The 22478-nt window shown below is 40.2% G+C and overlaps 1 protein-coding gene across 1 annotated transcript in view; it reads right to left on the reverse strand.

Moving 5' to 3' along the window:
- The window catches only part of PSPC1 (paraspeckle component 1), a 74144-nt gene that overhangs the window by 21774 nt on the left and 29892 nt on the right, over window positions 1-22478 (reverse strand). The window contains exons 4-6 of the mRNA XM_011959223.1: window positions 18081-18165; window positions 6571-6676; window positions 4682-4702 (exon numbers count right to left, since the gene is read on the reverse strand). Of these exons, the coding sequence (XP_011814613.1) occupies window positions 4682-4702; window positions 6571-6676; window positions 18081-18165 (212 nt within the window). The remainder of the gene's footprint in view (window positions 1-4681; window positions 4703-6570; window positions 6677-18080; window positions 18166-22478) is intronic.

Below are 22478 nucleotides of genomic sequence, written 5' to 3' on the forward strand. Positions count from 1 at the left end.
TAAATCTGACATCAAATCCTTCAGCAAACAATTCTTTAGTTATTTCCGTAAGTGAATGAAGAGGCCATCAAAATCCCCTGTAACATGTGTCTTTTGTTTGAATGCTTCAGGAGCTTAGACTTCAAAAAACAAATCTTCTTAAGCAACATAAATAACTCATTAGAGCTTTAAAAACTGTAGAAAAAGAGGGACGGCCATGTGGAAACCACAAAACTGTAACTTCTGCTCTGGAATCTTCACAAACCATTTCAGAAAATAAAATTGTACCTATTCATTAGTAAATAACAATGGGATCACTCTTCTCTGACAGCATACATTAATGGAATTGTTTTTTTTTACTGGATAGTTTTTGTTTTTCAGTTTTACACATGACACATCAGGGAAAGTTAGGTTACGATTAATATCAAGAGATGATAGGTAAACAAATAAACAACAAAAATCCCACGCAGGAGGCAAGAAAAGAGGCTGACTGGTTAAAGACAAACAGGCCAAATTCAACAATATTGATCAAGAGGGGTTAACATTTGAAAGAAGAATTCTTTATACCTCTACTGACTAGAACTAAAGGGATTTTGGTTGGGTGCGGTGGCTCACACCTTTAATCCCAACACTCTGGGAGGCTGAGGCGGTCGGGTCACGAGGTCAGGAGTTCGAGACCAGCCTGACCAACATGGTGAAACCCTGTCTCTACTAAAAATACAAAACTTTGCCGGGCATGGGCCTGGTGTGGTGGCTCACGCATGTAATCCCAGCACTTTGGGAGGCCAAGCAGGCGAATCACCTGCAGTCAAGAGATCGAGACCATTCCTGGCCAACATGGTGAAACCTCATCTCTACGAAAAATACAAAAATTATCCGGGTGTGGCGGCACGTGATTGTAGTCCCAGCTATTTGGTACGCTGAGGCAGGAGTATCACTTGAATCCCAGAGGCAGGGGTTGGACTGGGCTGACATCGAGTCACTGCACTCCAGCCTGGCGAGACAGTGAGACTCAGTCTTAAAAATAAAAAATAAGGCCAGGCGCAGTGGCTCACGTCTGTAATCCCAGCACTCTGAGAGGCCGAGGCGGGTGGATCACCTGAGGTCAGGAGTTCGAGACCAGCCTGACCAACACGGAGAAACCCCGTCACTACTAAAAATACAAAATTAGCTGGGTGTGGTGGCACAGCTACTAGGGAGGCTGAGGCAGGAGAATTGCTTGAACCTGGGAGGCGGAGGTTGCGGTGAGCCGAGATCGTGCCATTGCACTCCAGCCTGGGCAACAAGAGTAAAACTCCGCCTCAAAAAAATAAATAAATAAAAAATAAAAAACAAAAAATTAGCCAGGTGTGGTGGCGCACGCCTCTAATCCCAGAAACCTGGGAGGCTGAGGCAGGAGAAACACCTGAACCCAGGAGGCAGAGGTTGCAAGTGAGCCGAGATCGCACCACTGAAGTCCAGCCTGGGCGACAGAGCAAGACTCCATCTCAAAAAGGAAAAAAAGATTTTAAAATCCCAGGTATCAGCTGCAAGGCAGTGACTCTTTACCATTTCTTCCCATAACGTTTGCTCTGGTTTATAACAATGACTACCAATGAACCTTCTGAATATTAATTTGGATTCCTCAGGAATCCTTGGATCTGGAATATGAGGTGCTGTGCTCAGTGAGCCTTCTAAAAACACTGGAAAAGAATATATAAATGAATAGATTTGCATGACTCTTCACAAGTTCTATGAGTTTGGTTAACATGAGCCGCTTTCCATAGATTCCCTTCAACTCTCAGACTGGCTCTAAATCAGAGGTCAGCAAACACTTCAGGTAAGGGGCCAGATGTAAATATTTTTTAGGCTTGGCAGGCCATGTAGTCTCAATACAGTCTCATATACTTGTGTCACAACTACTCAAATCAGTTTTTGTAGGGCAAAGAAGTCATAAACAAAACAAACAAAGGCAAGTATTACAAAAACAGGCAGCATGTGAACTGAGCCTGGTCTATTCTAGGCTGTCAACCCCTGGTCCGGATGAGACAATTAAAACTACTACAACTATGCACAAAAAATTAATGCATAGTTTGAGATAGTATGTCCTGCACATATAGTCTGAAAGCCCATATCAAGGCTGCCACACCCAAATTCTGCAGGGAACTATTCACGTAGAATGTCATATTGTTTAAACCATGTTCTAAAGATGGATATATACCCATATGCAGTGGTAGGCAACTATTGTCCCACTATTCAGGAGGCTGAGACAGGAGGATAGCTCGAGGAGGTCAAGACCAGCGTGGGTAACATAAGGAGACACAATCAAAAGAGAAAAAAACAAAGAAAGATGGGCACAGCAGCATGCCTACTCTCCCAGCTACTTGGGAGGCTGAGGTAGTTAAGCCCAGGAGTTTGAGGCTGTAGTGTGCTATAATCACACTTGTCAACAGCCACTGCACTCCAGCCTGGGCAACACAGCAAGATACCATCAATAAACAATTGCATCCTATATAAATCTTATGCCATGTTGAACCACATCAAGCATGCCTTCCACTAACACTCCCAGGACCCACGAAAAATTCAACTATTTTCATTTCAATACGTCTCATTTCAATACAAGGCCAGTAGTTTTGAATCTCTGCTAACAGAAAGAAATAAGCAAGGTGTAGAGTTTTCTTTAACATGTAGATCTCCTGGTACCAACCTAGACATACTGAATCAAAATACTTGGTGGACTGAATCTCAGGCATTTTTCCTTAAGTTCCACAAATATATTGCAAGGTTGAAAACTACTGGAATTATCAAAAAAATGTGATCAAAGATCAATGTATTACAATCTACCTGGATCAAAAAACACATCAATTTTTTGTTTTTTGTAGTATGATCTAGGAACCCACATTTTTTAAAAGCTCCTTGAGTATTTATCATGTACATTGCAAAAACACTGTTCTGCTGGGCACAGTGGCATATGCTTGTTGTATCAGCCACTCAGGAGGATGAGGAAGGAGGACTGCTTGAGCCCAGCCTGGGCAACACATCAAGACCCCATCTCTAAAAGATAAAAAAAAAAAACAAACATTTTTTGCACTGTCCTTGGACGAAGCACTACACTGTTAGCCTCCGCCAACATTCCCTTAATCCTTCTGGCCTCACAGTCCCTTGGGTGCTACAATGGAATGCCTCTGACAAGCAAAGAAATACAACTGAGTCCAACTGTTGCCTTAGCATATAACATACCTTTATTTTCAAGTTTATTATGTGTGTTGAATAAACTGTGTTGAAATACTTAGGGCTATTCCCAACTAGTCAAATGGGACTATAAGCTTTAATAGCAAGTCAGGTATGTATTTAGCTGAATGCAGGAAAACTGAAAAGGGTATGAAGAATTACTCTTTTCTTTATTGAAGAGGCAAGCATTAATATGTACCATACAAGAAAAAGAAACTTCTCAGCCAGGTGTGATGGCTGATGCCTGTAATTCCCAGCACTTTGAGAGGCCAAGGCAGGCGGATCACCTGAGGTCAGGAGTTCGAGACTAGCCTGGTCACCATGGTGAAAACCCATCTCTACCAAAAATACAAAAATTAGCTGGGCAAGGTGGCAGGCACCTGTAATCCCAGCTACTCGGGAGGCTGAGGCAGGAGAGTCACTTGAACCCAGGAGGCAGAGGTTGCAGTGAGCTGAGATCATCCCATTGCACTCTAGCCTGAACAGTAAGAGCGAAACTCTGTCTCAACAAATAAATTTTAAAAAGGAAAAAAGAAAGAAACTTCTCAGATTTTAAAACCAAGTAACATAAAATTTAAACATCACCCCAATATTCCTAACTCAAATATTTCATAACTACATGATACAACAACTAAAGCTAAAATAAGATGGACATTTGGATATTTTCATGACATTAACATTTTCCCAAGAAGCAATGTTTACTCCAAGAAACTGCACCAACAAAATGCTAGAACTAAAATCTGTCATTTACTCCAATGCAAACTTTTCCCATAAATAAAGACTGGTAAGTACTGAAGTGTTGAAACTATTTAATCTACAGATGGTGGAGTAACCTAATATGAAAACAATCACAAGACAATTATAAAAAACAATCTTATAAAATTCTCATTGCTTCCAGAATAATTGCTTTTAATGTGTCCAAAAATTGTGATAAGTAGAAAATTTCCACTTAGTAAATACTGCCTGGAAAAAAAAAATCAAATACACTCTATATTATGGTAAAGACAAACCTAAATGCAATTAAGACATATTATAAAAATGTATTAATTCTTAAGGCAGTTGAATGTTATCCTAAATGAGTAAAAAATGTCGTTTAATTTATAGTTTCAACAGCAATTAACAAAAAGTTTGTCTTCTAAGGAAAAATAAAGTATTAAATAAAAATGACAACTGATATTGATGATGTACTGGCTTATATGCTTGAAACTCTTAAAAATATATTCCCATGTGTCATAAAATTATGGTCAAGTTGAAGGCTGACAAAGAAAAAGATGACCAGATGTGACAAGTGTTTTCCCTCACTCTTTGTTACATGAAATTATTATTTCAAACATGAAATATGTAAATCAGTATTTATTTTATACTTGAAAGTCTCGTAAATCTTAGTTGTGTTGGACTATTTCTATTAGGAAGACAAGAAGAGAGAGGTGGCATCTTAAAATTAACGAAGAAAATCAACTTTACTCATTACTTGGACAAGTTGAACACTTACCATTTGATTCCTCCCTTTAAACTGAACAGTGAAATAAGAGAAAGCACATAAGAGGGCCTAATTTCAAAGCTTAAAAAAAAAAACACACACACACACACACAGCATTAAAATTGTTTAACAATTTTCTCCAAAGACAGTTTTCAAAGTAAATGAAGAACAACTGACAGAATGGCCTCAATGCATTCTTAATACAATGTTTTCCTATTAATATATTACCATTAACACAAAATATTTGAGATAGGTAGAGCTTTCACTCATATTGCTTTTAGTACTTGATTAACTTTATAGTAATAAGAAGCATTGTGAAGCTTGGAACCAAATAAAACTGACACCAAAATAATGAAAAACTTGTGCAGATTCGTATCATTTCTAATCACAAAATAACAGAACACTAGTCAGCGTTACACAATTATTATACCTCATTTACATAGTATTTGAAACATGGATACCTCATTTACATACTATTTGAAACCAAAAAGTTAAGAGCATAGTGACTTTGCGGTCTATCTACCATAAATACTAATTTTAAAATGAAAAAAATAAATAAATAAAGATTCCAGCCCAGGTTTCCACAGACATTATAAAAAGGTCAGAAAGCAAATATTTTAAGTTACTGTGGGTCACAAGTCATTTCTAATCTTCTTCTTTCTTTTGCAATAACCCTTTAAAAACATAAACACCATCAATATCTCTGTGGTGGAGTAATAAAAACCAGGCCATGGTCCCAGGCTATAGCTTGCCAACTTACACTCTAGCCAAATTGATTTTATCATGATGCTTCAAGTATGCGACACACACTTTAAGAAGCTACTAGAAAAGAAAGTATATTGTCACCTTAATGCTTTTCTATGAGCATAATCTTATGAAACAACAGATGATCTATTTTAGAAATGTCAGCCAGGCATGGCGGTTTACACCTGTAATCCCAGCACTTTTGGAGGCTGAGGTGGGTAGATCACTTCAGGTCAAGAGTTCAAGACCAGCCTGGCCAACAGAGTGAAACCCCATCTCTACTAAAAATACAAAAATTAGCCAGGTGTGGTGGTGCGCACCTGTAATCCCAGCTACTTGGGAGACTGAGGCAGGAGAACTGCTTGAACCTGGGAAGCAGAGGTTGCAGTGAGCTGATATTGCACCACTGCATTCCAGCCTGGTTGACAGAGCAAGATTCTGGCTCAAGAAAAAAAAGGTAAATAAAATATTAAAGACAGGAAGAGAAAACCTAGACTACAAGAGGCTGAATATATCAGCCAATTCAAAGAAATCAAATGTTTAAAAAAAAAATAATTTAAGACCTGTGCAAATCTGGGCTTTAATTAGTTAAAATGAAAGAACTGACCATTTTAAAAATATGATAAAGGTTTTTTTAAAAAGTCTTCATCTTTTAGACATACTGAAAATAATAAAATTATATGAAGTCAGGTATTTCAAATAAAATAAATTGGGAAATAAAGTGGTTATACTTAAAGATGTAAAAGATCGGCCGTATGTTTATAAGTGTTATGGCTGATGATGAGTACACACTAGAATCCTTTTGTACATGTCTGAAATCTTCCAAAATAAAGATGTTTCAATATTACTATATGGTGAAAATCAGAAAAGTGGAAATGATGTATATATCAAGATTTCTAATTTAACAGCATGTTTTTTAAAGATCAACTAATAGGAAAAAATACGACATCCACTTCATAAAACATAAACATTATCTTCAAACAACTAATTTTACTTTACCACGCATGAGAGGTTAAGAAAATCACTAATTTATCAAACATCATAAATTTTGAAAGATTAGAAAAGACCACTGTATAAACCAAAATCTAAAGAATTCTAAATATACATCATAAACCTGAAAATATAAAATAATTTTAGTTAACCAGTAGTTTACTTACATTTTCCATGTAGTTTGGCTTAAAGCCCTCTTGCTGTCGCCTCAGTTCCTCCTGTTCTCTGTGTCGGATCATTTCTTCCTCACGCCGCCGATGCTCCTCCTCATGTCTGAAAATGTTTTAAATAAAAATGTCAGCATCGTGACATGTGAGCTGTCATTGGACATTTTATTGTATGTAAAATAAAATCATTTATGCAATCACATTATGCCACACCTGTAATCACGACTGGTCATAGCATCCTAAATTTACCTTCCTTCTATGTCACTCCAAGCCTTTAATAAATCAAATAAGCCAAAGACATAAAGTAACTTACCTAAGGTAAACCAGAAAAACAAAGTAAAATCATAACTAGGATAGTTAATTGTGTATATTCAAGAAATTAAGAGTCAAAAAAAAAGCTGAAACATGTACTCTCTTACTATAAAAAGGAAAAAATCTCAGCCAGCCATGGTGGCTCACACCTGTAATCCCGGCACTTTGGGAGGTTGGGGCGAGTAGATCACCTGAGGTTGGGAATTCAAGACCTGCCTGGCCAACATGGTGAAACCCCATCTCTATGAAAAATACAAAATTTAGCCAGGTGTGTTATAATCCCAGCTACTCGAGAGGCTGAGGCACCAGAATAGGTTGAACTCAGGAGGCAGAGGTTGCAGTGAGTGGAGATGGCCCCACTGCACTCCCGACTGGGCAACAGTGAGACCCTGTCTCAAAAAAAAAAAAAGAAAAAGAAAAAGAAAGGGAAAAAGTCAGATCTACTGATCTCTATCACTGACATTGCACAGTTCTTAAAGGCACTCAGAACATATCCAGAGATAAGCCACCTCAAAAAACCAGAATGCCTAGACAAAAATCCTATTTCCAAAAGGAAGCCTTACCAACTCCTCTCTCCCCATTTTCATCAACCCACTAAAAGAAATCCCCTGAAGCAGGTGTCAGCCCACAATCTGTTTTTAGAAATGAAGTGTTATAGCATAAACATTTACATTACTGTCTATAGTTACTCTGGGCTAAAGCAGTGAGTAGCTGAGACAGAGGAATGTAACCTACAAAGCCTGAAATATTTAATATCTAGTTCCAGAAGTTCGCTGATCCCTGCACTACAGGTGTCTTCAAAGGAAAATCACTATCTACATTTAGCAGGATTACGATTAAATCAGTAATGAAGTTATAAATGATTAAGAGGAAAAGCCTATATAGTAATATTGAAGTAACAGATTCACATTATATTGGCATTTAAACCAATGCAAATTCAAATATACACAGGTTGAGTTTCCCTAATCCAAAAATCTGAAAGCATTTCTGAATTTTCTAAATATGAAATGCTCCAAAATCTGGATTTTTGGGGTTTTTTTGAGACAGGGTCTTACTCTGTCACCCATGCTGGAGTGTAGTGTCCCAATCTCAGCTCGGCTCACTGCAGCCTTGACCTCCCAGGCTCAAGCAATCCTCCAACCTTAGCCTCCCAAGTAGCTGGGACTACAGGCACGTGCCACTATGCCCAGATAATTTTTTGTACTTTTCTAGAGACAGGGTCTTGCCATGTTGCCCAGACTGGTCTTAAACTCCTGGGCTCAAGTGGTCTGCCTGCCTCAACCTCCCTAAGTGCTGGGATTACAGCCGTGAGCCCCCACGCCCCGGCTGGAACTTCTTTATAGCCAACATGATGTTTAAAAAAATGCTCACTGGAGCATTTCAGATTTAGGATGCTCACCTGGTAAACACAATGCAAATACTGGAAATGTGAAAAAATCCAAAATACTTCTTCTGGTATTAAACATTTCCCATAATAGATGCTCAACGTGTATGCCCACCCACCAATAAAACTGTAACAGAAATTTAAATAGTGAAGGCTATATAAAGCTGATGCCCCTTTATTAGGTCTCGTTTTCCAGTACGTTTCTCTCATAACGTACTTTTCCTACATTTAGAATTGCAACCTCTCAAATTTCAAGATACCTTGTTCTTGTTTGTTGCACAACACTCCTGCTAAATCTGAGTCCACTAATTAAAAGATATGGTGATGGCCGGGCGTGGTGGCTCATGCCTGTAATCCCAGCACTTTGGGAGGCCGAGGCAGGCGGATCACAAGGTCAGGAGATCAAGATCATTCTGGCTAACACTGTGAAACCCCATCTGTACTGAAAATACAAAAAATTAGCTGGGCGTGGTAGTGGGCGCCTGTAGACCCAGCTACTCCAGAGGCTGAGGCAGGAGAATGGCGTGAGCCTGGGAGGCAGAGCTTGCAATGAGCCGAGATCACGCCACTGTACTCCAGCCTGGGCGACAGCACGAGACTCCATCTCAAAAAACAATACGGTGATTTCTTCTACTGCCAGAGAAAAAACTCAGAACTTCACGTCAGGCCACATGAACAAAAATGTTCCTAAGGGATTTCAAGCAAAATCTGGACTATTTTAAGATTGCTGTCTTGCCTCTAAAATATAACTCTTAGTATAATCCTTAAAAATAATCTTTAAGTAAATTGGTGAATCCTTTTCCTGGATATTAACACATTTCATACATTTTACTGTGAAGAAAATACTTCACATTCATGGGTATGTATGGGGATGGGAAGATCCAGTAAGGCCAAATGTGCTGAAACTCAGTTTTACTCATTTTAAAAAGGGTCAATATACTCATACTAATACTACTTATAAAAAGGGTCAATATACTAATAATATACTAATACTACTTATATGCTTAGTGGAATCCGGGGCAGCATCCCACAATCATCCACATTAATATTTCTGCAGTAAGATAAAACATTCACACTCTGGAGATAATAAAGGTTTCACGTAACAGGAGTTCAGATCAACCTTTGCCAACAAATGGATTCATGTCAGATTGCCACTTGAATGAATAAGGATACACAGAAAAACGTTTGGTCCGGTATGGCGGCTCACGCCTATAATCCCAGCACTTTGGGAGGCTGAGGCAGGCGGATCACCTGAGGTCAGGAGTTCAAGACTAGCCTGGCAACATGGTGAAACACTGTCTCTACTTAAAATACAAAAATTTGCTGGGCACGGTGGTACATGCCTGTAATCCCAGCTACTCGGGAGGCTGAGGCAGGAGAATCGCTTGAGCCCAGGAGGCGGAGGTTGCAGACCACTGCACTCCAGCTTGCGCAACACAGCGGGACTCCATCTCAAAAAAAAAAAGAAAAAAAAAAAAACACACCAAAACTTTTTAGTCTCAAAGCTTCCAAATTACAAAGACAATTACAGTAGACATAGTGACCTTGTTGGGGGCCAACTTCTACCACATGATTTTAAATGAACAAACCTATTTCCAGTAAACAGAAATGTATGCACAAATGTACAGGGACATATGTATACAGAGATATATTCTGTGGCATTATTTACAAAAGCAAAAGGTCAAAGACACATTAATCAGTTATAAATGGGAAACAAGGTTCACTGACACCTTGGGAGATAAGAAACCCATCTGTTACAGAGGTAGATTACTATCTACTGGCAAGAAAGAATGTCTGCGATGCAAATGTCAGGAAAAAGGGCAACGAAAAGAATGGGATTCCTATTACTGCTTTTAACAATCATTTTTATGGCCAAACTTGGTGGCTCACACCTGTAATCCCAGCACTTTCAGAGGCAAAGGCAGAAGTGAAGGTGGGAGGATCACTTGAGTGACAGCCTCTCTCCACAAACAATAGAAAATATTAGCCAGGGCCATGCGCAGTGGCTCATGTCTGTAATCCTAGCACTCTGGGAGGCTGAGGCAGGCAGATCACTTGAGGTCAGGAGTTCAAGACCAGCCTGGCCCACGTGGTGAAACCCCATCTCTACTAAAAATACAAAAAAATTACCCAGACGTGTTGGCACACACTTGTAATCCCAGCTACTCAGGAGGCTGAGGTAGGAGAATCACCGAAATCTGGGAGGCGGAGGTTGCAGTGAGCTGAGATCATGCCACTGCACTCCAGCCTGGGTGACAGAGCAAGGCTCCACTTCAAAAAAAAAAAAAAAAAATATATATATATATATATATAAAGGCAGGCATGGTGGCACAGGTTTGTAGTCCCTGTTACTAGGGAGGCTAGGGTGGGAAGATCACTTGAGCTCCAGAAGATGAGACTGTGGGGAGCCATGATCACATCACTGCACTCCATTCTGGGTGATAGACTGAGATTCTGTCTAAAAAATAAGAATCATTTTTATAACCATAGAAGAGGGTATGAAAAAGATTATACCACACTGGAAATGACTGCAGGAACAGGAGCATTGACCTTGTGATTATACCACACAGATGATCTATAATCTAAATTTAATGACAGCAGATGGAAGCAATCCTGTTGTCCATATACGTTTGCTTTCAATTATTCCTACTCCACAAATGCTTTAATGACTACCTTTATAATTATATAAATTACCTCTTCAGGTCAAGGATTACTTCCTAGGTTATATTCACAAATGGAATTACTAAGGAGAGAAAAACTAATAATTATGACAAATTTTAACATCCTTCATGTTACATTTAATTGAAAACTAAAAAAATTTTCAATTTTAAAATTTGTTTTATTTTGAGGTCCATTAATTATTTACAGGTCTCAAATATTTTTGCAGGATTCTGAAAGATTCCTACTGGATAAAACCTCCTTGCTGTTATTATCTGGCACTATGGCTCCACATCCAACACAGAGCCTAAGACATAAGAAGGGCTTTATAATAATTTGCTAAATGACTTAAGAAAGGAAGCGGGGGCCAGGCACGCTGGCTCACGCCTGTAATCCCAGCACTTTGGGAGGCCAAGGCAGGCAGATTACCTGAGGTCAGGAGTTCAAGACGAGCCTGGCCAACATGGTGAAACCCTGTCTCTACTAAAAATACAAAAATTAGCCTGGTGTGGTGGTAGGCACCTATAATCCCAGTTACTTGGGAGGCTAAGTCAGGAGAATCTCTTGAACCTGGGGGGCCGAGGTTACAGTGAGCCAAGATTGTGCCACTGCACTCCAGCCTGGGCAACAGAGCAAGATTCCTTCTCAAAAAAAAAAAAAATAATAATAATAATATAAAAATTAGCCGGGCGTGGTAGTGTGCGCCCGTAATTCCAGCTATGCAGGAGGCTGAGGCAGGAGAATCGCTTGAACCTGGGAAGCGGAGGCTGCTGTGAGCTGAGATCGCGCCACTGCATTCCAGCCTGAGCCACAGAGTGAGACTCCATCTCGAAAAAAAAAAAAAGAAAAGGAAGGAAGGAAGTGGGGCCAGATGCAGTGGCTCACGCTTGTAATCCCAGCACTTTGGGAGGACAAGGCGGGCTGATCATCTGAGGTCAAGGGTTTGAGACTAGCTTGGCCAACATGGTAAAACCACATCTCTACTAAAAATACAAAAATTAGCCAGGCATGGTGGTGGGCGCCTGTAATCCCAGCTACTCGGGAGGCTGAGGCAGGAGAATCACTTGAACCCAAGAGACAGAGGTTGCAGTGAGCCGAGATCGCATCAACGCACTCCAGCCTGGGCGACAAGAACGAAACTCTGTCTCAAAAAAACAACAACAAAAAAGAAAGTGGGTAGGTGAGTGAATGGGTGGAGAGAGAAGGAACGAAGGAATAAGTGAAGGAACAAAACAAAGAAATAACTACTAAGTGGTCAAGTCACAGGCTGAACCAGTTCATGTAAGCCCTTCATCCTGGTCTTCCTTCAATACCTGCCACAACCTCTGAAGAATTAAGTTACCTATGAAAAACTAAATAATTTATTTATAGCACTGAAAGTAAATCCAGAAACTTGTAAACTCCAAATAAATTTCTCTCAAAATGTACTGTCTTAGGCCAATTTTTCTATCTTCCAACTAAGGTAAAACACAAAGGCAGAGCTCAGATTATTTGGCTTGTTAACAAATAAAGCTATCTTGCTTGGTAGCAGTCTCAGGCAGATACATCTCTTCAGTTTGTGACAATTTTCTTCACTTGCTCCATCTTGCAAATATATATGAGTTCCTAGACATAATCTTTTTTTCTTTGCTTTATACATACTGCAAAACTACTCAAAAAAATTTTTTTTATTTTTGAGACAGAGTCTCGCTCTGTCACCCAGGCTGGAGTGCAGTGGCGTGATCTCGGCTCACTGCAAGCTCCGCCTCCTGGGTTCACGCCATTCTCCTGCCTCAGCCTCCCAAGGAGCTGGGACTACAGGCGCCCGCCACCACGCCTGGCTAATTTTTTGCATTTTTAGTAGAGACAGGGTTTCAACCAGGATGGTCTCAATCTCCTGACCTTGTGATCCGCCCGTCTCGGCCTCCCAAAGTGCTGGGATTACAGGCGTGAGCCACTGTACCCGGCCAAAAACTACTCAATTTTAAGGCAAGTTGTTCACACTTCTTAAATCAAGATTCTTATAGTTAATTTCAAAAGAGACTTCCCAGCCACCAGGCAAAACTAAGACTGTAACAGATTTATCACTGCCTGTATTTACTAGAATTTAGCCAAATATAAAGGTTACTCATCAAATGATCACCTCATATTATTTTCAGTTAATTGAATTTTAAATTGAATCTGATGCCATTGTATACTGAGATAACATAATAAAAAAAATCATGCAATAAAAAATTACCACATCTGCAACAGGCATTCCATATCTCGGCCTATGATTAAATCAGCAACCTATCCTCTATGTGCCTCACGAGCTTCCCCTAATATTAACCCCTTGTATAACCACAGTAAAAAATTATGAAAACCAGGAATGAACACTGGCACAATATTATAATTAACTACAGACATTATTAAAATTTCACCACTTTCCCCATTATTATTATTATTTTTTTAAAAGAGACAGGGCCTTACTATGTTTTTTCTTTGTTTGTGTTTATTTGTTTTACGAGACAGGGTCTTACTGTGTTTCCCAGGCTGGAATGTAGTGGCTATTCACATACACTATCCCACTACTAATCAGCACAGGAGTTTTTACCTACTCCATTTCTGACCTGGGCCGGTTCACCCCTCCTGAGGTAACCTGGAAGTCCCCTGCTCCCAGGTCGTCACCAAATTGGTGCCAAACTTAATGCAGACATCCAATCGACATAGTGCATTACAGCCCAGAACTCCTGGGTTCAAGCCATCCACCCACCTCAGCCTCCTAAGGAGCTGGGACTACAGGCCCACTAACACCTTTCTTCTGTTCCAAGAACTTATCCAGAATCACACATTGTATTTAGTTGTTATTTCTCCTCAGTCTCCACCAGTCTGTAACAGTTCAGTCTTTCTATCTTTCACAAACCTGACACTATTAAAGAGAACTGATGATTATTTTGTAGAATGTCCTTAAATTTGGGTTTGTCTGAAATTTTCTCATGACTGGAATGATTATACATATCTGGCAAGAATATCACAGAAATAATGTTATATCCCATTCTGTGAATCCTATCAAGGGGCTCCTGATGTCAACTGTCTTATTACAGGTGATACGAAATTTAGTGTTTGGTTACGGTGGTGTCTACTGGGTTTCTCCACTTTAGTATTTTTTCCATTTGTACATAATACAAATTTGAGGCTATGCAAAAACCCTGTTTCTCAAGTTTCTGCCCACCAACTTTGGCATCCATCAAAAAAGTTTGTCTGTAACAATTATTATTAAAGATCAAGGCACCAGCTATGTTGTTACTGAAGCTTCTAGGGCCTCTTGGTAGAAAAAGCCACAAAACACACACAAGGGGCAGGCATGGTGGCACATGCCTGTAATAGCAGTGCTTTAGGAGGCTGAGGCAGGAAGGATCACTTGAGGCCAGGAGTTTGATACCAGCCTAAGCAACACAGCATAATCCCATCTCTACAAAAAAATAAAAATTAAAAAATTAGCTGGGTGTGGTGGTGCACACCTACAGTCCCAGCTACTTGGGAGGCTGAAGCAGGATTGTTTGAGGTCAGGAGTTTGAGGTTACAGTCAGCTATGATTGCGACACTGCACTTCAGCCTGTGTGACAGGACAAGACATTGTCTCTTAAATAATGTTTTTTTAATTAAAAATAAAATACAGTATGTGTATACATATTACCCCATACATAAACACACATCTATATTTCTGCATATATTTGTCAATATTAAACACCACAGAGTTTATATGTCTGATTCAAATCACACTCACACAGGAGTTTAACGTGAGCCGTTCATCTTTCTCTAATAATGAGAAACCTGAGTCTCATTATCCACAATATACAGCCATACCTTGGTATGTGCAGGGAACTGGTTCCAGAACCACTCCCAGATACCAGAATCCACTGATTTAGAATTTAGCCAAATATAAAGGTTACCCATCAGGGACTTAAGTCCCTGACATACGGTGTAGTATTCACATATAACCTACGCATATCCTCCTACACACTTAAAAGCATCTCTACTTATAATACCTAATACAATGTAAAGACTATGTAAACTTTACACTGCAGCGTTATACTGCACTGTTTACGGAGAATGACAAGTAAAAAAAGTCCTCCTACACACTGAAAAGCATTTCTAGATTACTTATAATACATAATACAACGTAAAGGCTATGTAAACAGTTGTTATACTGCACTGTTTAGAGAATGATAAGTTAGCCGGGCATGGTGGCTCACGCCTGTAATCCCAGTACTTTGGGAGGCTGAGGTGGGAGGATCATGAGGTCAGGAGTTCAAGATCATCCTGGCTAAAACGGTGAAACCCCATCTCTACTAAAAATACAAAAAATTAGCCGGGTGTGGTGGCAGGCACCTATAGTCCTAGCTACTTGGGAGGCTGAGGCAGAAGAATGGTGCGAACCCGGGAGCTGGAGCTTGCAATGAGCCGAGATTGCGCCACTGCACTTCAGCCTGGGCGACAGAGCAAGACTCCATCTCAAAAAAAAAAAAAGAGAGAGAATGACAGGCTAAAAAAGTCTGTTCATGTTAGTATATACACAATTTTTTTTCCCAGATATTATCAATCCACAGTTGGCTGAATCCATAGATGTAGAACCCACAGATACAAAAGACTGTGTGTACACTAATCTGTTCATGTAAAAAGTATACACACAAAGAAGTTTCACAACTACTAGCCCATACGCCTAACTAGCTTACAGAATTTATGTATGGTTCTTATCATTAGTATTATGATATTCAGTCAAGATACTATTTTCCAGTTATTTAAGTTCCTTGTTTTCTTCCCTATCCCCTTTCAATGTGATGATGTTATTCATCTGTAAGACAATTAAGTTAATTTGTTGTATTTTTGTATCCTATTTTGGAATCCACCCCTCATATTCTGTTCGGTTTTAATGATTTATTTTTTGCTTACATGAGGGGTAGGTACAATTTCAAAAAGCTTAGCTGTCATCTCTAAGTTTTAAGAGGAAGAAGTTGGATTCAGGTAAGACTTTATGTTAGGGGAGAGGAGGTTTCCTCGTCTTTGTTAAAAGTAGAAAAGATCTAGCAAGGAGTGGTGGCTCATGCCTGTAATCCCAGCACTTTGGGAGCCCGAGGCAGGTACATCACCTGAGGTCAGGAGTTCAAGACCAGCCTGGCCAATATGGTGAAGCCCTGTCTCTACTAAAAATACAAAATTAGGTGGGCATGGTGGCGCAAGCCTGTAATCCCAGCCAGGAGGCTGAGGCAGGAGAATCACTTGAACCTGGGAGGCAGAGGTTACAATGAGCCAAGATTGCACCATTGCATTCCAACCTGGGCAACAAGAGCGAAACTCCATCTCCAAAAACAAAACAAAACAAGAAAAACGGTAGAAGAGATTTGAACATGTCTGTATAAAAAGGAGAAAATAAGTTTTTAAAAAGGTTCCTGAGGAAGGCACATTCATGATGTTGAGAGTTGGAAAAAAAAAAAGTGGTTCTCAAGCTTTCAGATATATCTGAATACTGGAGGATTCCAGGTGGCTGGGCCTCACCACTACTGTTTCTCATTCAGCAGTTCTGCAGGGAGGCTTGAGACTACATTCCAACAGTTCCCTAGGTGAAATGTTAATGCTGTCTGTCCAGGGAAGATAATTTAAGAATGAATTGGATATAGAGTGAAAGAAATCATATAGAAATATTTATAAATTGATAAACTCAGGTACAAAGTTTGAAAAAATACATCAAAATATACAGAACATCACCTATCTGCTGACCAGAGAAACTTCAAATTTGTTCATGGTTTTTCACTTTTTTCTTTACTTTTACTTCCCCATGAACATCTTATTTTCTTTTTTTTTTTGAGACGGAGTCTCGCTCTGTCACCCAGGCTGGAGTGCCATGGCATGATCTTGGCTCACTGCAAGCTCCACCTCCCGGGTTCATGCCATTCTCCTGCCTCAGCCTCCCGAGCAGCTGGGACTACAGGCGCCCACCACAATGTCCAGCTAATTTTTTGTATTTTTAGTAGAGACGGGCGGGGTTTCACTGTGTTAGCCAGGGTGGTCTCAACTTCCTGACCTCGTGATCCGCCCGTCTCGGCCTCCCAAAGTGCTGGGATTACAGGCGTGAGCCACTGCGCCCAGCTGAACACCTTATTTTCTTACCACAAGCAGTTTATATTTTTAAAACAAATACTATTTTCAAAAACAGATTTCTACGTTTGCTTTAACTATCATAGCTTTTTCACAGTATTTCCTAACTAGTATGATTTTCGAACCTTTGAAGAGTAATGTCTATACCATTATATTTTGCAATTAAATACCACAGGCACAAGGTGAGCTATCAATGTGGGTTTATACATCTTGAATTAACCACTCTTCCAAACGTCCTTACTTAAACCTAAAAGATTTCAAGCTAACCATCACGATTGTCTATTCTGTACTGAGATTTTAAATTCCCATGACCCTTTTTAACACGGAGTCAACTTCCGGAAATCTTTTTTTTTTTTTGAGATGGAGTCTCGCTCTGTAGCCCAGGCTGGAGTGCAATGGCAAGATCTCAGAACACTGCAACCTCCGCCTCCCGGGTTCAAGCGATTCTCCTGCCTCAACCTCCCAAGTAGCTGAGATTACAGGCGCGTGCCACCACAGCCAGCTCATTTTTTAGTTTTAGTAGAGACCCCTGGGTTTCACCATGTTAGCCAGGCTGGTCTCGAACTCCTGACCTCATGTGATCCGCCCAACTCAGGCTCCCAAAGTGCTGGAATTACAGGCATAAGCTACTGTCCCTAGCCTCAGAAATCTTGTTTAAACATTATCAGAAGCACAAAGTTACATAAAGATATTCATAGTAGAGTTATACACATAACAAAATAAATAAGAGCAATGCAAATACATCCATCTCTGGAAAAATGGATATTCACAGCATATTCTTACAATAAATTACACATAATAATACCTAAAACCCTTGTTTAACTTCAAAGTGTTCGCATTCAAAGTGCCCTTAGCCAGCTAAAAAATACAAACAATAGCAAATAATTATGCTGCATTGCGAAGTAACTCACTGTATGTGGTTAAAATGGACAATTTTTTTATTTTTCCCATGATACTCAACTTATACAACTTGTAACAGGTGGTGGGGAGTTTTTATTAATAAGACATACAATTCATGTTTCTTAAAATGATCTTCTTTTACCTTAGTTGTATTTGCTTCCGTTTTTGCAACTCTTGGTTTCTGAGTTCTTCCAAGCGTCTGAGTTCTTCTTGACGCCTCATTAGATCTATAAAATAATGACTGCACATTAATATTTTTAGTTTCCCTTCCCATATTTTTATACAAATAAGCATAGAAGTTCTCTACCACTGGCAATATATGGGTATATTACTCATTTTATAATAAATTATAAGCTGGGTAATTAATCAAATAAATATCCTTTCTGAGCACGTTTCTTCATGTATATATAAGAGTATTCAAGTTCATTCTTGGCCAGGTGCAGTGGCCCACGCCTATAATCCCAGTGCTTTGGGAGGCCAAGGCAGGTAGATTACTCGAGGCCAGGAGTTCAAGACCAGCCTGGCCAACAAGGCAAAACCCCAACTCTACCAAAACTACAAAAATTAGCTGGGCATGGTGGCACGCACCTGTAGTCCCAGCTACTCAGAAGGCTGAGGCAGGAGAATCACTTGAACCCGGGAGGTAGAGGATGTAGTGAGTCGAGATTGTGCCACTGCACTCCAGCCTGAATGACAGGGCAAGACTCCATCTCAAAAACAAGTTCATTCTTTTTGGGGGAAAAAAGCGTAATAAACTCATCTTGGCTGGGCACAGCGGCTCACGCCTTTTAATCACAGCACTTTGGGAAGCCCAGGTGGGCAACAGAGTGAAACGACTCCACCTCAAAAAACAAAAACAAATAAATAAATAAAAATTCATCTTTGGCCGGGCGCGGTGATTCAAGCCTGTAATCACAGCACTTTGGGAGGCTGAGACGGGCAGATCACAAGGTCAGGAGATCGAGATCATCCTGGCTAACACGGTGAAACCCTGTCTCTACTAAAAAATACAAAAAAACTAGCCAGGCGAGGTGGCGGGCGCCTGTAGTCCCAGCTACTCAAGAGGCTGAGGCAGGAGAATGGCGTAAACTCGGGAGGCAGAGCTGAGATCCAGTCACTGCACTCCAGCCTGGGCGACAGAGCCAGACTCCGTCTCAAAAAAAAAAATTCATCTTTATGTCAAAAAATTAAAACAGGTAGGCTGGCTTGTGCCTGTAATTCCAGTACTTTGGGAGGCCGAGGCAGGCGGATCACTTCGGCCAAGGAGTTTGAGATCAGCCTGAGTAACATGGTGAAACTCTGTCTACAAAAAATACAAAAATTAGGGCCAAGTGTGGTGCCTCACGACTGTAATCTCAACATTTTGGGAGGCCAAGGCAGGTGGATCACCTGAGGTTGGGAGTTTGAGACCAGCCTGGCCAACATGGCGAAACCCCATCTCTACTAAAAATACAAAAATTAGCTGGGTATGGAGGTGCACGCCTGTAAGTCCAGCTAGGTAGGAGGTTGAGACACAAGAATCACTTGAATATGGGAGGCAGAGGTTGCAGTGAGCCAAGATTGCGCCACTGCACTCCAGCCTGGGTTGCATAGTAGAACTGTCTCTAAAATAAAATAAAATAAAATAAAATAAAATAAAATAAATTGTAATTGTTTTCAGCAGCAAATGCAAAGCCCAAACACATGCCTTCACAGACACCAGCAGAGAGCACTTAAGAACCAGATCAGACAAACATGAATCATGACATAAAACCCAAGGATCCTCCCTCGCAACACAATTAGCATGAAATTCCTCCCTCACTAAACCAATGTCTTATGAAGAAGAGGAGTGAGGGGAGAATTCTTCAACGAAGAAAGCAAAGATAAATGCTGATATAAACAAGACTTTTCAACAACAAAAAAGTGTTTCCAACATCACCAATCCCTACCATATCAAGAATAGGGGGGTTCCAGAGTAAGATAATGAAAAGTACATTTGTATTGCACATCTGAAAAGTAGTGTATAAACTTTCCATGTTAAAAATCTCCAAAGCTAAAAATCTTTGCCTGTTATTTTGTACAAAATTATGTATGTATCCATGCATAAAGTTTAAAATAATAAAATGTTAAAATACTCTGGATGGCACAATTACTGGCTGCTTTTATTTTCCTTTTCTCTTTATATCTGAAATGTCTAAAGTGAACAAATTACCTCAATTGAGTGTTTCTTAACAAATCCCTATACTCAAGAGTTGACATATATAATACTACAGCTAAAGTTAATCTAAGGTACCAATAACCCAAACTTCGTAACAATAGCAAGACACGCATCATAACCATAACAAGGTAAATATTGTTATCCCCATTTTACAAATTAAAAACAGACATTTATAAATTATGGGAAAAAAAAGGATTCAGATAGATTACAAAGTTGCCCCAGCTATTACATGATTCGACTGGGATGCCAAGCCAAACCGCTCCTTATTCCACAGCTCTTTCAAACAAGTCGGCCAAACCTAGTTGATCAGACTCAATCGGAAAACTTAAAAACATGCATTTGGGGATGTTGCTAAGAAAAGCCTGTTTTGGTATATGAGACAGGACCGAGGCAGTTCTCATAATAGGCCCATAGAGAAAACACTTAATTTTTATCTTAAAAAATGTTAAATATGACTGCAATTATTTCGAATCTTTATAACGTAAGTTCTTAACCTTAAATGCTCATTAGAATTACTTAAATATCTGACGGGGTACAGTGGCTCACACCTGTAATCCCAGCACTTTGGAAGGCTGAGGCAGGCAGATCACCTGAGGTCGGGAGTTTGAAGCCAGCCTGACCAACACGGAGAAACCCCGTCTCTACTAAAAACACAAAAATTAGCTGCGCATGGTGGTGCACGCCTGTAATCAGAGCTACTCAGGAGGCTTAGGTGGGAGAGTCGCTTGAACCCGGAAGACAGAGGTTACAGTGAGCCAAGATCGTGCCATTGCACTCCAGCCTAGGCAATAAGAGCAAAACTCTATCTCAAAAAAAAAAAATTACTTAAATACTTTTTTTTTTTTCTCTCAGAGACAGGGTCTCACTCTGGCACCCAGGCTGGAGTAGAGTGGCATGACGGTAGCTCACTACAGCCTCAAACTCCTGGGCTCAAGCCGTCTTCCCACCTCAGTCTCCCAAATAGCCAGGACAGACAGGCTATGCAGTTTAACAAAGCTGCTTTTAACCTCTCAGACCTTATTACCTTAACCATTAACACTGGTATAATTAGCTCAAAGGCTCCAACAATCAAATTCTCAAATAAGCACAATCACCTAATACTTAAAAGAACTATAAACTTAAAACTAGCATTTTATGCTTACTAAATTATATATATTTTTAAAGCTCCTAATACCCAAAGTTCCTGAAATTTCACTAAAGCTTACACATCTGTACATTGCCATGATCATATCTTTCTAGGGGAAAAAACTGTAAAAAGTACATAACTAGAGATACCTTTTTTTTTTCTTTTTCTTTCTGAGATGGAGTCTCACTTTGCTGCCCAGGCTGGAGTGCAATGGCAAGGTCTTGGCTCACTGAAACCTCTGTTTACCAGGTTCAAGCAATTCTCCTGCCTCAGCCTCCCGAGTAGCTGGGACTACAGGCGCCCGCCACAGCGCCCAGCTAATTTTTGTATTTTTAGTAGAGACAGGGTTTCACCATTTTGGCCAGGCTGGTCTTGAACTTGTAACCTTGTGATCCACCCGCCTCGGCCTCCCAAAGTGCTGAGATTACAGGCGTGAGTCACAGTGCCTGGCCCAACTAGAGATGTCTTTATCTTTTGATCCAGGGAATTATACTCAGGAATTTTTCTTAATAAAATAAAACAAAGCCATGCACAGACATGAAGGCATCATCTACAGTATTACTTATTACTTACTAAACCCAGTAACACTTTGAAATGCTTTCCTGGCTGGGCATGGTGGCTTACCAAAGTGGGAGGCTGCCTCAGCCTCTAAAAGTAATGCCAGCACTTTGGGAGGCCGAGGTGGGTGGATCACTTGAGGTCAGGAGTTTGAGACCAGCCTGGCCAACATGGCAAAACACTGTCTCCACTAAAACTACAAAAATAAGCCGGGCATAGTGGCACACGCCTGCAGTCCCAGCTACTCAAGGAGGCTGAGGCAGAAGAATCACTTGAACCTGGGAGGCACAGGTTGCAGTAAGCAGAGATTGCACCAACGCAATCCAGCCTGGGTGACAGAGCAAAACTGTCTCAAATTAATTAATTAATTAATTAAAATGCTGTCCTAACAAATTTAATGATAAAATTACATGAAATTATATGCTATAATTTCAACACATCATAAATATAGGTACAGAACAAAGGAATATAAACAAACTAAAATTTTGATTTGCTAGACTGTGAGAATGTTTTCTCAATTTAAAATTGCACAAGTCATGAAAACTAAATGTGTAACTTCTGCTCTAACAATTCTATTTTCGGCCGGGCGCGGTGGCTCAAGCCTGTAATCCCAGCACTTTGGGAGGCCGAGACGGGCGGATCACGAGGTCAGGAGATCG

This window comes from Colobus angolensis, unplaced genomic scaffold (genome assembly GCF_000951035.1).
Source record: "Colobus angolensis palliatus isolate OR3802 unplaced genomic scaffold, Cang.pa_1.0 Scaffold113, whole genome shotgun sequence".
Lineage (NCBI taxonomy): Eukaryota > Metazoa > Chordata > Mammalia > Primates > Cercopithecidae > Colobus > Colobus angolensis.